The following is a 16339-nucleotide window of genomic DNA, read 5'->3' as shown; positions in this document are numbered from 1 at the left end:
TTTAACGGCACTAAAATTGTCTACATTATCGAAGCTTGCCCCAAAATGGGAATTCTGAAAGAGAAGCCAGAGATGAAACAGCATTCGATTCTAAAAGTGATAAGAAGCCAGCAGAGTTTATTGAGCAGGGGAGTGACCCAGTTAGACCTGCAGATCTAGACCTTTAGGAAAATGACTTTATTTGCTGTGTGAGTATAGACTGGAGCAAGGAAGAAGCTTGAGGCAAAGAGACCAGTAGGAGGTCATTGCAAACAGTCCAGGTAAAAGCTCAGATGAAGGCAGCTGGGTAGCTCAGTGGATTGAGTCAGAGATGGGAGGTCCTGGGTTCAAATCTGACCTCAGACACTTCCGAGCTGCGTGACCCTGGGAAAGTCACTTAACTCCCCTTGCCTAGTCCTCACTACAATTCTGCCTTGGAACCAATACACAGTATTGATTCTAAGATGGAAAATAAGAACTTAGAAAAAATTTTGGTATGCATTTATAGAGGTCAAAAATTTTAAAGGCTTATCTGTGTAAAGGCTAGTGGTTAGCCACGAATAAAACAACCCTTCCCTTCTGCCCTAGTATCAATTCTAAGACAGAGGAGCAGTAAGGGCCAGGCAGTGGAGAATAAGTGACTCGCCCAGGATCACACAGCTAGGAAGTGTCTGAGGCCGGATTTGAACCCAGATCCTTCCAACCCGAGGCCTGGTCCCCGACCAATGTGCTCTGTGGCTGCCCTGAGACCTACAATTGCCCCTATCCAAAAGAAGGCAAGAAGGGAGGAAATAAGGGTAAGTTCCACAAGAAGACTAAGTTCTGCCAGAAACGTATCAAGTAGCTAGAATGAGCTTCAGAGAACGTTCATGGTCCTTCAGGTAAGACGCCATTGAGAACAGGGCAGATTTCCACCCTTTGGGAATAGTATGCTTGGAGCCAGGAAGCCTTGAGTTCAGATCCTCCGCGGGGGCTTCCTAGCTGGGTAAGCCTCTCAGCCTCGGCTTTCTCATCTCCCCAGTGTAAATCACCATGGTCTCTCGTGGGGCTATTCACGGGTTGTAGTGAGGAACAACCGAGATTACACCTGTGAAGTGCTTTCTTTGTAGACCGTAAAATTCTGTGCAGGGGCTGCGCGGGAGCCATTTTAGCCCTCCGCCCTACTCGACTGCCACGTCACGGGGTGGGAGTGGCGCCGCGGCTTCCCGGCGGCCCTTGCGCCTTTTCCGTATCCGCCGGGGCCTGGCTCCGCTCGCCTCAGGGTGGCTCCTGGTTGAAGGTTCCCCAGCATGGGGTGCGGGAGGTGGTGCTTTTGTTAGTGCCACTCACTTAAACCGTCTATTGAGCCATGAAAGTGCTGGCGCGGTCGGGAAGAGATCGCTCGATGTGAAATGGAGGCCTCTTATGTTGTTGTTCCTTAAGAAGTCCTGAAATCGAGATTTGCTAGATGTAAAAGAATGATTGGGTGGCCCCAGGGAGAAGCGCCGGCCTCCCTGCCTCCCTCCCTCCTGGGGCCGCCGGGTGGCCAAGGAAGGCCCTGCCTCCTTTGTCCAGGAAGGACGGCCTCTCCTTCCGGGGGACCCTTCCCCCACTGGCCCACCACATCTTGAGGCTTTCTAGGCCTTTGCCGCGGTGGGACATCAGTTGAGCCGGGGGCAAATTCTCTCCTAAATGGGGTTAAGCCAGCGAGCGGGAGCCCAGGCAGCGGTATCATGCTGGAGATGCATCATGGGGCAGCAGCTGTACTAGCTGCTTGAGGCGGAATAGAAGAGCCATTTTCTCTCCGGACCGGTCTGTGGCTCACTTTCTTGCTGCAGTTTGTTTCATCGCCTTTCCCCCGAGGACTTTCCCCCTTTCCTCGAACAGCCTGAACATCTAGGCATTCAAGAGGCAGCAAGGGGGCAGGTATGCCCAATTGGGAGTCTGGTGACTTGGGTTCGAATCCTGCCTCTGCTGCCCCGTGACCTGGGAAGGCACCTTTCTAGAGCCTAGTTTCCCCATCTGTAAAATGAGAGGAGGGAGAGGTTGGACTCAGGGCCTTTCCCATCTCTTCCAGACCTAAGTCTAGGATCTCATCCCCGGGGAACTTCTCTGGAAAGGTCCATGCTGTTGGGGCCAGCTGGGCTAGAGGTGGGAGGTCCTGAGTTCAAATATGGCCTCAGACACTAACTAGCTGTGTGACCCTGGGCAAGTCACTTTATCCCCACTGCCTACTCTTCTGCCTTGGAACCAGTGCTTAGTGTTGAGATGTTGAGGGAAGATAAGGGCTTAGGGGGAAAGAACAGGATTCCATGCAGAAAGCACTTCTCCTGGTGCTTGGGCGGCACTTTCCCCTGGAGGTGGCCCAGTTTTCCTACTTGGACAACTCTTTCTTCGGGAGCTGTATTTCTCCAAGTTCTGACCGGGGCTGGGAAGGGCCAGGCTTGGGCTTTCACAGCAGGCTCTTAGTGGCCTGTTAGGGCTCAGGGCCCTAGTCAGAGCTGGAAAGGAGGAAGCACAGCAGCTGGGAGTCCTGGGCTGCCCCTGGGGAGAGCTATTCCCCTGCAGGCATAATCCCCCTTGGCAATGGGCATGACGTTAAAAGATTAAAACCCCCTCACCTTCCATCTTAGAATCAATACTGTGCATTCATTCCAAGGCAGAAGAGCAGTAAGGGCCAGGCAATAAATGGGGGTCAAGTGACTTGTCCAGGATCTCACAGCTGGGAAGTGTCTGAGGTCAGATTTGAACCCAGGACCTCCTGTCTTTAGGCCTGACTCAATCCACTGAGCCATCCAGCTGCCCGTGGGCATGACATTTGAATGAGGGTCAGGAGCCCCAGTGTATGGAGGCTCTGAAGCAACATTATCCCCCTAAGACTCAGTCTCCCTCTCTGTTAAATGAGAATAGTGCCAGTTCCGTATTCAGCCATGAGAATAATAATTGCCCAACTCTCCTTTCTCCATAGCCCACATCTTTCTGTGGCGGGGTAGGCGGGATGGCCTGTAGTAGAGCCGTCCTTGCCCCAAGTGGCCTCTGCTTATTTTCATGAACCTTGGAAAGTCCCTTCCCCAAATGGGCAGAGCCTTTGCCCTGGTCTCTCACGGCTAAAATAGCCCTGGAGGTAAGCTCTTGGCCACCCCCAGCAAACAGGTGGGCTCCCATCCGGGCCATTTCTCGTCCACACGTCACTTTGCCCCTCTGGGAGGTCAATCCCCCACCGGCCCTGTTACTGCTTATCTGCCCTGCTGACAGCTCCTCACAGGGAGATGCATTTTCTTTGGCTTTTTCATCTACTGACTTTATCACCCTCAGAATTCCCCTTCGCTGCCCCCGTTAAGAACTAGGCCGCGGCATTATCTTAAAGTCCAGCTTCTCCACTACAAGGGCAAAGCTGTTGTTTTTCTAACCCTTCTCTGCCCTTTTAGAGTGAGCGCTCGGTCCTGGCAATATGGTGTGTCCTGGGTCCCCCAGCTGCGAAGTGTCTGAGGCCCCATTTGAACCCAGGACCTCCCGGCTCTAGGTCTGGCTCTGTCCCCTGAGCCCCAAGCACACACTTTTTAATTTAGCCACTGCCGATCAAGGACTGCTTACAAACGATCTGTGTGTCGCCCCATTCCCTGGGTGTTCCCGGGAGGCTCGCTTTAGCCAAGTGATTGCTTTGGAGCCTCGTTCTTGGATCTGACTGCACAGAAGTTGGTCAAGCATCACTTGTATCTCAGTATTGACATTTATCACAGCAGGCTTGATCTGGGCGTTCAGTCCTGCCACACAGAACACAATCCACAACAATCAGTGACTTCACAGCACAAGGCGGACATCAGAGTGGTGATCAAAGACACAGTGCTAGAAGAAGCGTCCTGGACCCTCCTGCCCGCCTCCCACCCTCTGGTTCTACTGATTTGTTTTCCAAGGAAGACTCAGAATTGGGAATAGACCTTACAGCTTGTTCAGATTAGGCCGTGGCGCTGCTTGGATGGATTTTTATTGTTCTATTTCTCCGTAGTGGGGCTTATAAACAAAAGAGAAATGGAAAAGAAAAAGAATTCATGGATTATAGTCTAAAGAGTGCCAGGTGCAGTAAAATGGGCTTTGGTTTTATGGTTTAAGATGAGTATGTAATTAATGGTCTCCATGTGGCTGTAACTATAAAAATGGGTCTTTTTAAGAATGAAGAAAAACAGAACGCTATTAAATCCATTTTGGTTGTTTAGAAACTTTTCACACAATATTTCATTGCAAGCATCTTTGTGCGTGTGCACATGTTGTGAAAGCAAGAAGAGGCTTGCCAAGTAAAACTTCCAAAATGTATTTGTTAAAAATGCTTATGCAAATATTTTCGAGTAAAGATAATGCTAAAAAGCACTTTTCTTTTTTTAAAAAAGATGTAGATTCATCTCTTTGAGGGGATGGGTCAAAAAATTCAGGGGACTTAAATTTCACTCAAAAGTTAGTTTTCCTCTCACATCAAATTCCTTCTAAGAAGGGAGCAATGTAAAAATGGAGGCTCCCAGCCTCATAGAGGCAGGCCTGTTGGGCAAAAGGAAAGCAGACCTAAGTTAGATTTCTGCTTTTCCATACCTTTGGGGGGAGAAAAAAAGACTATCGAGTATTACCAAAGAGAGCATTAAAATCCTTAGAGCTCTCTGCAGCCAGGAAGGGGTCAGCTCTAAAAATGGCTCAAGGTGAGACGGTCTGAGCCTACCACAGAGTGGGGCAAACTAAGGGACAGGCTAGAGCTCATCTGAGTGCCTTGCTAAGTTTCCTTTTTCTGGATTATTTGCCCGCTTCTCTCTCACTGATACTTTAGGTACACCATTCAGCTATTTGGGGCCGAAGAACAGAGTGAGCACTTTTACGAGGGGGCATTTGCACCAAAGTCTAGAATCTTCCAAGATTGCGGCCTTGGGCTGAGGCAGATGATGTTTAGTTCTGAAGTTGCTGACGATTTTGCCACCCGGAAGGATGGGCTGGCTTCACTCGCTGGATGTCATTCTACTGGTTGTTGGGAGTTTCCCGCCCTGGCACGTGCTTTGAAAGGGTGTCCATCACCACAGGGGCTGGCAAGAGGAAGGAGGAGGAGCAGCGTCTTCCCAGGAACGTTAAAGCCAAATATGGAGTCCGCAAAGAGCCTTTGATGCAGACACGGGCGCTTGATGGGTGAAGAATAGGTAGGAACAGGAGCCTTCTGTCCCAGAGGCTCTGTCACAAAGAACGTCCAGTGGACGTTCTGCTCCACATCCATTAACAACATAGACCGGGAGCCTATAGGAAACAGACAGCTTCCCCCCAGAGAGTGGGCCTTCCCCGGGCTGAGGGGAAGCCCCCGAGCTTATATAGCGCGCACCGAAGGAGGGACCGTCCCCACCAGGGCTCCGAAGGTGCAGACGGATGCTCTGGCTTGTCCAAGAGCAGACAAGCTGACAAACACGTGACTGTAGCCAAAAGGTCTTGGGAGAAGTCAGTTTGTAGCCTCACTGGGCCCAGAGATCAAGGAAAAGGGGCACCATCAGTTTGCCGCAGCTGACCAACTTCTGGGGGAGGGTTGCAGGACGATGCCGCGGGAACGATATTTATGCTTCTTGTTCCATCTCAGCGGAGTGGCAAAAAGAAGAACTGGGGGGTCGGCCTTCCGCCGGCCACGATTGCCCGTGTCCCTCTCCAGGGGGCTCCCCCTCCTCTTCTCACACGCTCACTATTGGGATGCACACGAGTTGGTCCTCTTGGCAGATGACCAGAGAATCTATGGTGGTGGCTGCAACAGCTGTGGAGCAGCACTAAGAGGGTCCACTTTCTCTCACGTCACGCACAGCCCGCACTCAGAAGACGGGGATCTGGTCTCTCCGGACCACATCCAGGTCATCATCCAGAGTTAATAATACCTGCAAAGAGAGAAATGGGAAAAGGACACAATCACAAGGACTGAAGACGGTGTGATGCTGTCCAGATATGACAGATCCTACGATGGGTTTCCATCTTTATTTCCCCCAATGTCTCCTCCTCACCATCCTTGTTTCTGTTTTGGTGATCTGACAGAATATTATTGAAAGTTGTCACCTTAAGGGGCAGCTACATGGCACAGTGACTAGAACACCCAGCTTGGAATCAGGAGGTCCTGAGTTCAAATGTGGCCTCAGACACTTCCTCGCTGTGTGACCCTGGGCAAGTCACTTAACCCTGGGTGTCTAGACCTGACTGATGTTCTGTCTTAGAGTTGTGACTAGGGATACAGGCAAAGTGTCGATCAGTGTCATTCTTGAATGAGCTCAGACCTCCATAGAGAGTAAAGCAGGGCTTTATGGTGGGTGTGGGGGCGAAGCCCAATGGGAGCTCCTTTCCTCTAGGGAGTAGGTGGCTTGCCTAGCCCTGGCCACTCTTCTGCCTTGGAACTGATATGCTGATTTAGGACCCTCCCAGGAGGAAAGGCTCTCTATGGCGGGTGAGGAGATAGAAGCGACCCAGTTCCAACGTTGTGTCTAAAAGTGGTTAATACGACAAAGCTGTGGGAATGTCAAATGGTTGGGGGAAATGCCTTCTCGGGTCCCTTTCTGTCCCACATCCTATGAGCCTGAGACAGGGCTGAGGCCCCATCTGATTCAGCTCACACGATGTGGTCAGAAACTGGTGAAGAAAGCCACGCGGGCCCACGTTGTACCCTTGGGCTGGGCAGCTCCTGTGGTCAATCGTTTGGCTGTTCTGTGCCTTAGGCTCCGGTGGCCAAAGGGACAATGGAAATGAAGCACCAAAGGGACAATGGACATCTTTGTGCTCAGGGCAATCAGTGCCTCAACTGTGTGTGAGTGTGTGTGTCCCATAAGGCGAGGCGGGGAACCAAACGATCAGAAGGATAAGTCCTAAGGAAAGGGAGAAAGAGGAGAGAGAGAAGGAGAAAAATAGATGGGCGAAGTCTTGACTGCATGGACTAGAGAAAGAGAACGACATAGTGGGAAGAGAAAGGCTGAAAAACTCACCAAGAATGAGAAAAACAAGGCAGTAGCAGAAAGGAAGTGCCAGACATCGTGGTCATCAAAGAAATCCAGCAGGATACAGTCACGGTTCTTCTCTCGGGATTCTGCTGGGGTTTCCTGGGGGGGCAAAGCCAGGGCAATCTTCAGTTAAATTGACCTGGTTACTTATCAAGTGCCTATTGATAAGGAAGGCAATTTCCTAGGCACAGGTAGAGAGGACAGTGCTTAGGACACAACACACACACATAGTTTTGATACAAAATAGGATTTAAGTGCACAAGAAAAATACAAACTAGTATCCATAGTGTTTACAGTCATGTGTTTAAGTGAAGGGTGGCACGCACTGCAGTGGCAAACATGCTGCCAGAAGATAAAGCACCTACATGCAGGTGCTGAGGAGGGGCCGGTGCGCGTGGAGTTTCATATAGTTGGACAATGTGAGGCGAATGGCCTAAGATTGGAATAGGGGCAAAAAGGGCCCAAGAAGAGGCGAGATCTTCAATAAGTCAAGAGTGGGGTCTTCGTTTCTGTGCCTGAATCAGTGGTACGGGAGGGAGGCGGTGGGGAGGCACATCATCTGCAGTCACTAAGCTTCAGCCTTCCAATCTCTAAAATGGGGGGAAATTAATGTTGGTCTGTTAGCTACCTCTAGTGGGAGAGAGAGAAAGATGTGAAGGCCAGCGAGTCATGTTCTGTGCGCAGTGTTTGTCTTATTTAGGCCTGATGTTAAACTCAAACAGAAGTGGGAGGCCACTAATCCATTGATAAAGATTCCTGAAGGTTGCATATTAACAACATTTTTACTGATATCTTCTGTTTCTTAAATCATTACAGTTATCCCAAGTATCCCTCCCTCTCCCAGAACGACATTTCATATAACAAACCAACAAAAAGCAAACAAATATTTTTAAGAGGTAAAAAAAGTCAACACACTCAATCAGTACATTAAAAAGACTGAAAACACGTGCACTATATAATAGTGGTGGACCTCTTGTCTCCAGAAAGGGATAGTTGTAAGTGTCCTCTCGTACCTCTTTGAGTCCTGCTTGATCTTTATGATTTTGTTACATTTACTTTAAATTTTTAGGTATGTGGCTGTTCTTCCTATTTACATTGTTGTAGTTCCTGTGTATGTTGTTTTCTTGGCTCTTCTTATTCACTCTGCATCAGTTCTCATAGATCTTTCCATGTTTCTCTGTATTCATCACACACACACACACACACACACACACACACACACACACACACACACACACACACACACACCTTTTCTAATAGCACAATAGTATCCCATTACATAATATACCACAATTTGTTTAGCCATTTCCTAGTTGGTGGGTAATACAAAAAGTGCTGTTATAAATATTTTGAAATATATGAATACTTTTTTCTTTTCCCTTCCTTCCTTCCTTCCTTCCTTCCTTCCTTTCCCCTTTTCCTGCCTTATTCCTTTCCTCTCTCTCTCTCTCTCTCTCTCTCTCTCTCTCTCTCTCTCTCTCTCTCTCTCTCTCTCTCTCTCTCCCCCCCTCCTTTTTTTTTTCCCAATGGCTTCACTGGGGGTATAAGGGCAGTAGTGGAGTCTTTGGTTCAAAGGGTATAGACCTTTTAGTCACTTTATTTGTCTAATTCCAAATTGCTTTCCAAAATGGTTGTATCCTTTCACAACCCCACCAACAATATAATTGTTTCATATGGTTATAAATACTTTGCAATTCTCGGAAAACTGTCTACTTTTTTCTTTTGACAACTTATCCATTGGGGAATGGCTATTAGTATTATATCTATTTATTAATTATTCATATATCTTGGATACCAAATCCTTATCAGAGAAATCTGATATGAAGGACTTTCCCTTTTCTGTGGTGGTTCCTTTTCAGCTAACTCTGATTCCTTTTCTAAGCCTGGGTTATCCCAATGACATTTTTCTTGGATTCAGCTCTACTCAGAAGCATTGTGGAACATTTGGGAAGCATGTTTGACACCTCCAGTTTATTAGCTGAAGTGCTGGGCTTGGAATCTGAAGAGTTGACTTTAAGACTGCCTCCCAAAATTACTAGCTATGTCACCTTGGGCAAGTCATGTAACCTCTTTTATCCTTAATTTCTTCATTTTTGAAATGGAAATAATAGTACCTACTTTGACATTTTATTTTTCACCCAATTCCATGTAAGAGCAATTTTTAACATTCATTTTCTCAAAATTTGTTCTTTCTGTCCCTGAGATGGTAAGCAATTAGATATAGGTTATGCATATGCTACCATGTAATAGATACTGCCATATTTGTCATTTATAGAAGAAGACGCATATCACTCAATGAAAAGAAAAAAAAATTAAACCCTTTCCTTCCATCCAAGGTAAAGGAGTGATAAAGGCTAAGCAAGTGACTTGCCCAGGGTCACCCAGCTGGGAAGTGTCTGAGGCCAGATTTGAACCCAGGACCTCCCATCTCTAGACCTGGCTCTCAATCCACTGAGCCACCCAGCTGCACCCCCCTCCCCACCTCCTCCCCAAAGTAAAACCTCTTGAAGAAAATAAAGTAAAGTGAGCCTGCACGGACACTTCATCAGTTCTTTCTCTGGTGTCTGATAGCATTTTTTTTTATCCTGAGTCTTTAGGAGTTGTCTTGGATCATTGTATTGCTAGGAGCTAAGGCAAGCACCTTCTTTATGCCATTGTTGTGAAGAGCCAACGAGGTGATCTCTACGGAGAGCTTAAAGTGTTCTATACATGTCAGCGATGCTGCTGCTGCTTATTCTACTTCTCTAATATTTCTTAGGTGTATGCTGCTTTACCATTCTCACGGCTACCTTTGCTGCCTTTTTCTTGAATTAATTCGACGGGTTTACTATGGTCTCCTTGTCTTCGCTGGGTCTCTTTCCTCCAGTCCAGCTCCGATCCTGCCGCCCTTGCATTATCTGTGTGGCTCGTAATATTTTGTATAACGGGGCCCTTACTTTGGCTCAGTCAGGCTCCAGATCACTCATTTTCCATCATTCCTTCTCGGCATGTGTCCGCCCTCCCCCAAGGTGTCCTGGGCTCTCTTTGCCCGAGGCCCCTGATTCTTTGGGCCTGGAATGTACTTCCTCCCTTCCCCAGAGGTCTCTCCTGGTCTGAAGGCACAGTGTTTTGCACTTCTCTTGGGGGTGGCGTAGATCTGTGTGGATCTCTTGCCCTTCTCTCCTGTAGTTACACCCTAAGGGATGATCTTTGATCCCTCCCAAACCTGCAAACAGCGGATTGCACAAAGTAGGTGTTGCATAAATGTTGCATGAAGGCTGTGATGAGCAAAGGGAAGGGTTCATGCGAAGTACCATATGCAGGGAGATACTGGGCCAGTGCCAAAGCTCTGGTCAGAAGGAACTTGCTCGCTAACCGTTGTCGAGACCAGAGCAATAAACTCATAACACACAGTAGGGTTACTAAAGTAAAGGCAGGGGCGCCTAGGTGTGTCTGTGGAGAGAGCGCCGGGCCTGGAGTCAGGGAGGCCCGGGCTCCAAGCTGGCCTCACACACCGGGCAAGTCCCTTCCCTCCAACTGCCTGGCCCCTGCTGTTCTGGCTTGGAATGAGAGTCATTAAAACAGACAGAGGGGCAGCAAAGAAAGCAAAAGGCCAGATCCCAGAATCCTAGACTGGAAGGGATGCGGGTGGCCTTCTCTTCTCTGACAAGGGCCCCGCCTCTGCGGGAAGACTGGAGGGGGCCCATTCTGCTCAGGGACAGCTCGACTTGCTGGGAGTTTCCCCTGTGGTCGTGCCTACACTCGCCCCCTTTCCCATGTACGCGCCCGTGCAGAAACCCGGAGGAAAGGCGAGGAATGGCACCAGTGGAGAGAGTTGGCCTCTTACCTCCCAGCTGCTAAGATTCTGGAAGAAGAAGTAAAGGGCTGCTGCCCACACCACGGCTGTGGCAATGATGCAGAAGAGCGGGATGGGAAGGACCCTCTCAGAGCTGCGGAGCTGTGCGGAGAAAAAGGAGCCGGGTTAGCGGCGAGGCCCAAGAAGGCAGCCCCACTCCCAGGCAAACCCTCACCTTCATGATGATGTAAAAGGCAAGATACAGCAGCAGGTTGCAGATGAAGATCCCCAGCATGTAGGAGGCAAAGTCCCTGGGCCGATACACCAGTCCGAAGAGGGCACTGAAGGATGCAAGGGACAAAAAGGTTGGCTGACACTTCTAGGCCTAGGAAAGTAGACCTCTGCCTCATTTCGGGGCTCACGGAAACTTCCTCCAGGACCATGTCCGGGAGACCTCGCCCTGAACATGCGTCCCCTGCTTAGAGCGGGCCCCAGAAGACTCTGGTTTCCCCAAGCCTCGCCCCACCCGGGACGCTTTAGGAAAGAAGGGAAGGAACAAGCGCCTGGAGGGTGGGGGCCTTTCATTGGGACGTTCTAACAAGAAACGGGTCTCTGGGGAAGCCATATTCTCCCAAGAAAATGGCAGCTTCCAGGGATAACCCCTCTGGGCACGGAACAGCCCCAGCCAGGGGAACCTGATCTTGTAATGACTGACTGCTTGGGGAGTAAATAGAGGTCATGGGAAGACAATTAGCCTGCAGAGAATTACCAGAGAATCTGAGCTATCCGATACCAAGGGGACAAGGTCCCCCTGGCCAAGGCACTTTGCCCTGAGAGAATCTCTAGAGGAGGGGCAGCATGAAAAATGTCTTCCAGAAAACACAGAGCCCCAATAGGAGTCCAGGGACCTTAGCCTCACAGTTCTAGAGCGAGAAGATGCCTTAAAGACCTTCTAATCCCAATCCAGCCCCTTCGTTTTATAGCTGAGGTCACTGAGGCCCAAGGAGGATAACTGACTTTCCCCAAGGTTGACCTAAGCGCACAATTTGAACCCATGTCCTCCGGCTCCAAGATTCCTTCTAGTGGCTAGAGAAGTTCTCAATGACTTGGTTATAGTGTTCCCCATCCCCCTGCGAGTCTCTCTATAGGCCAGGAATGGGGAATTCAGGAACAGGGGTCCAGGGGATCCGTGATTTCACCAGTAGAGAAATTCCCCAGATAAGGAAATTCCCACCATTTCTAGTCTGGGAAAGGTCCCTGGACTGTGAAGTGGATTGCCCCGGGCTTCAATGTGTGTGTGAGTCCTGGCTGCACAGCTAGCTCTGGCCCTACCACCGTACTGCTTCTACCTCACAGGGAATGACGCCACTTAGGCTCACCATACAAGCAGCCAGTCAATTTGGGCCTTTCCTTTGTTTCTTTTCAGGAAGAATTTTTTGTAAACCCTTTCTACTCATTTGACTTTCCATTAAGGACAAGGAACACACAACTCAATCAAATTAACTCAACTAAGAAAAATACATCAATTCTACAGTTCCATTACTGCCAATTAAAGAAACTTAGAGTGAAAGAGAGAAAGGAATGGAAAAAGGAGCCGGAGCAAGAGTGTATCTAACTTTAGAGGGACTGGGAAAGGCGGAAGAAAAGAGGGGAAACTAGAAGTGGACGTTTAAACACAGAAAGTGAGACACCCTCGACATATATACACGCCAAGACAGATACCTAAGGAGGGAGGCAGAATTCATGGAATAATATGCACATGATATGGCCTTTTGGAATACGGCTGCTCAAAACTGTCCAAGCCACAATGAATTTCTGCAACTCTAAGTGCAAAGGGGCTAATACAGATCAGATGAAATACTGAGAAGCAAGCCAGAGGCAGAACAGGCACTGATTTAGAGGGAAGCCCACTAAAGACCTGCCTATCGCTTGCTGTGGCTGTGCATTCACAAAAGTTCTTTGGAAGACTTCCCGTAATGGCTCAGTTATTCAGCTCTTTGAGCACAGAGACTTCTCAACACAGGCCTGGCCATTAGGCACCTATCTTTTTGGCCCAGCAACTCCCGGTAATATAGAAGGTTGAGTCCTATGGTGGCAGAAGAAATAGGTACACCGGCGAAATCATGGCTCTTGTAAGTATTTTTCCTGTCTCTAGAACACAGGCATGGAGAAGAGCATGAGATGGGGATGCTAGCGTACCCCCCTCATCCTCCACTAAGCCAGCATAGACCTGTGCTTTCCAGCTTACTTTTAGTTTCCTTAACGTAATTAGAAACTAAACAGTTCTGTCCATAAACCGTAATGTCACAATAATTAGTAATAAGAAAACCACGGTGCTCTCAAACTACTTACAAGGACCAGTTAACAAGATTCCCAACAATGAGCAGCACCATTCTGTCCTGGGGGGTGGAAAAGGACATCATATCAGTTCATTATCATTCTATTTTCTGCCATAAACTATAAGGAAGCCAAAGCTAAAAAAAGGAAAAAAAAGTGTCTCTGGGGCACAAACAAGCACATTCTTCCCAAGATTCTCCAGGTGGAATCCCTGCCTGTGGCAGACCAAACAGAGATGATCTGCATCCCTGAAGATGAAAATGGGGCCAAGAGACCAAACTTGAGCAGTGATCCTGGAGGTGGCTGCGGTAGCCCTCTGCAACTTCCTTGATATTGTAGGATGGATGACAAGTATCTAAAATGAGACCTTATTAAATGACCCTCAGAATGCATAAACATTTAATTTTCCTTTGGCCTGGACCTGTGATTTCATTGGGGTGAGGAACTCCTTTAGAAGGGTCTATCTGCCAATGAAACTTAGGGAAGAAGCGGGGAAAAGGAGAATAAGCCCTTTTATAGAGCCTGAGTCTTGAGAGGGGGTGTGTGTGTTTTAAGCCTTTACCTTCTGTCTTACAATCAATATTAAGTATCTGTTCCAAAGCAATAGTTTGGAAAGGCCTGGGCAATTGGGGTTAAATGACTTGTCCAGGGTCACGTGACTGAGAAGCATCTGGGGCAACATTTGAACCAAAGATGTCCTCCCTCCAGGCCTGAGCCAGCCAGCTGCCCGGCCACTGTGTTTTCAAGTCAGGCTTAAAACCCAGGTCTCCCTGGCTCTGGCCCATGGCAGCACCTTATGGTCAGAACAAATTGGCTTGGAAATTGTCCCCTCTTTAGTTCAGCTTATGGCATGTGGGCAAAGGGAGGGCAAACGCGAGGTCTCATAGCCCTCTGGACACTTGTCACACCCCAAGCTTTATTGAAACCGTGTGTTTTTACACCAGTTATTTTGAAACGCTCCTGCCCGACCCCCTCCCAAATGAGCCTTTCCCTTAATAAAGCAGGAACAATAGTTCAGCGTGGTCAGAAGTGGTTCTTCCCTTCTAGAAAGATTCCTGCCTACTCCCGCCCTGGGGAGCCTCTCTCCATCTAAAGGAAAAGCTTTTAAGTTTTATCTGAGTTTCCCTCTTGTGCTCTTTAGCCAGGCGTTCCTTTGCGCCCCAGTATGAAGGGTTTGCACTTTGGGGGCTATCGCCGATTCTTTCAGGGAGCAGCAAGGGTAGAATTCCTAAGCGAGCCAAGTCTCAAAATGCCCCCCACTCTCTTTGATGCCCTTTTCTTTAGTCTTCCGCTAAAAAAAGTCACGCCAGCCTCAGTTTCCCTGTGCCCGTGCCCTCTTTTTGGCAGGAGTCCCAGGGGAACCACTGCTCCGGCAGGATTCGGCTGTGAGCCCCGTGAGGACGGGCTCCTCCTGCCTTTCTTTGGATCCTAAGACTTGGGACGGGCTGGCACAGAGGAGGAGGTTCATAAAGCTGGCTGACTAGACTTGACTTGTCAAGTCCTGATTTGAAAAAGTAAAAAAATGAGGAGCCTGAGGGAAGAGAGGGAGGAGTCAGCGCGGACTCTCCCTGGGGGGCCCGGCCGATGGGGCTTCCGCTGGCCTGTGTCTTCTGCTGCCTCCTGAACCCTCTCTCTCCCCCCCTCCAGCTGGCTGATGTGATGGCTGGGCTATGTCTAGGGGACGGGAAGGCGCCACCTACCATGTACAGGGGTCGGCTACACTGGTGGAAACAGTCAGTGTAGAACACCATTGCAATCCGGCGGAAAATTCCCAGATCTGCTAACGAAAGAGGACATACAAATCATCCAAAAGTAGCACTTACAACTCGGGCAATGAATCATGGCCCCGCCGACGGGGCCGATGGTGGGCAACCTTTCCGAGGGCCCAGGCTTAGGGAACTGTTTAGACTGCCTAAAGTCCGTGAGGAAAAGATGGCATCTTCCGCATACAGTAACTGGAACGGTACCATGCCCGCAGTTAAGGACTCAACAGAGCTTGGCTAAAGGAAAATATCCAGTCCCCAGGCTGGCATAGGCCAAGGCCACCCCAGGGTAGCACAAATCGGGAGATCACGGAGTGTGCAGTATGAAAGACCAAGGGGAAGAGAAGGGAACTTATTTGTCAGACAACCCTTGCAGATAAGAGGTAGCCAAGGCCCATGATGGCCTTGTCCCACTGCTTTCCTTTCCGTTGACTCCATATAATTTTTAGTTTACTTAACTGGTGGTTTTTTAATTGCAGAAATGGATCAGGGCACCTTCTCCCTTAACCCATAAACTTGACCTTGTCCTTACACCAATCTGATTTTTTAAAAGAGCTCTTCCTGGCCCCCTAGTTGGGGTAGGAGGTATTTTAATCTATTTTTTTTTATGGTGGTAAGAGTTTATTGAATAAGTGTAGAAAACTATAGATTATATAGAGAAGTCTAAACTTATTACTTAAACCAGAAATTTCATAGGTTGATAAGACTTAGATGACCAATGAGGTGGCACAAAGTTTGGAGGGTCAGGCCTGGAGTCAGGAAGCCTCATCTTCCTGAGTTCAAAGCCTTAGACACTTACTGACTGTGTGAGACCCTGTTTGCCTCAGTTTCCTCATCTGTAAAATGAGGAAGGAAATAGCAAACCACTCCAGCATCTTTGCCAAGAAAACTCCTAATGACATGGTCACAAAGAGTCAGACACTAATGAAATTAATGAACAACCATAAAAGCCTTAGAGCTGGATGGGACCTATAAGGTTATCTTGTCTAATCTCATTTTATAGAAAAAGAATCTTGAGACTTGGAGAGGACACAAAGAAAACCAGGGGAGGCCAGAATTTGAGCCCAGGTCTTTGGACTCTAATTCCAGTGCTTTTTCTATTGTACCTCATACTTGAGATTCAAAGAAAGAGGGATTATAGGCAAAGAAAGATAAAGTTAGATGTGGAAAGAAATGATAGCAAGGAAAAAAAAACATGAAATGAAAGGCATGGGAACTTGTAGGTATCCATGCGATCTGACTGGGTACCCCAGCCTTTTGGGGTACCTCCTGGGTATCTTCAAAGTTGAGAGCTTGGGCACAGGCCTTCTAGAGGAAGATTTTCATTGCACTATGTTGCTTCTTTAAAAAAAAAAACACCTTATCTACTAAATATTGATTCTAAAACAGAAGCGTGGTAAGGGCTAGGCAACTGGGGTTACATGACTTATCCAGGGTCACACAGCTAGGAAGTGTCTGAGGTCATCTTTGAATCTAGATCCTCCTCATAGAGCTTGATGAGCTCTCCATGGTGCACCATG

The 16339-nt window shown here is 48.4% G+C and overlaps 1 protein-coding gene across 4 annotated transcripts in view; it reads right to left on the bottom strand.

Moving 5' to 3' along the window:
* Positions 1-3669: 3669 nt before the first annotated feature.
* The window catches only part of SIDT1 (SID1 transmembrane family member 1), a 183096-nt gene continuing 170426 nt past the window's right edge, over positions 3670-16339 (bottom strand). For 3 of the 4 annotated variants that reach the window (XM_056793482.1, XM_056793484.1, XM_056793485.1), the window contains 6 exons: positions 14757-14836; positions 13072-13118; positions 10955-11060; positions 10771-10881; positions 6930-7043; positions 3670-5840 (listed from right to left, as the gene is read on the bottom strand). In XM_056793482.1, coding sequence (XP_056649460.1) covers positions 5778-5840; positions 6930-7043; positions 10771-10881; positions 10955-11060; positions 13072-13118; positions 14757-14836 — 521 coding nt within the window. In that variant the 3' untranslated portion in view covers positions 3670-5777. The remainder of the gene's footprint in view (positions 5841-6929; positions 7044-10770; positions 10882-10954; positions 11061-13071; positions 13119-14756; positions 14837-16339) is intronic. The other variant, XM_056793483.1, reaches the window with a different exon arrangement.

Source organism: Monodelphis domestica, chromosome 4 (genome assembly GCF_027887165.1).
Source record: "Monodelphis domestica isolate mMonDom1 chromosome 4, mMonDom1.pri, whole genome shotgun sequence".
Classification (NCBI taxonomy): Eukaryota; Metazoa; Chordata; class Mammalia; order Didelphimorphia; family Didelphidae; genus Monodelphis; species Monodelphis domestica.
Note: the sequence above shows the minus strand (reverse complement) of the source record. Positions and strands in the feature narration are given on the sequence as shown.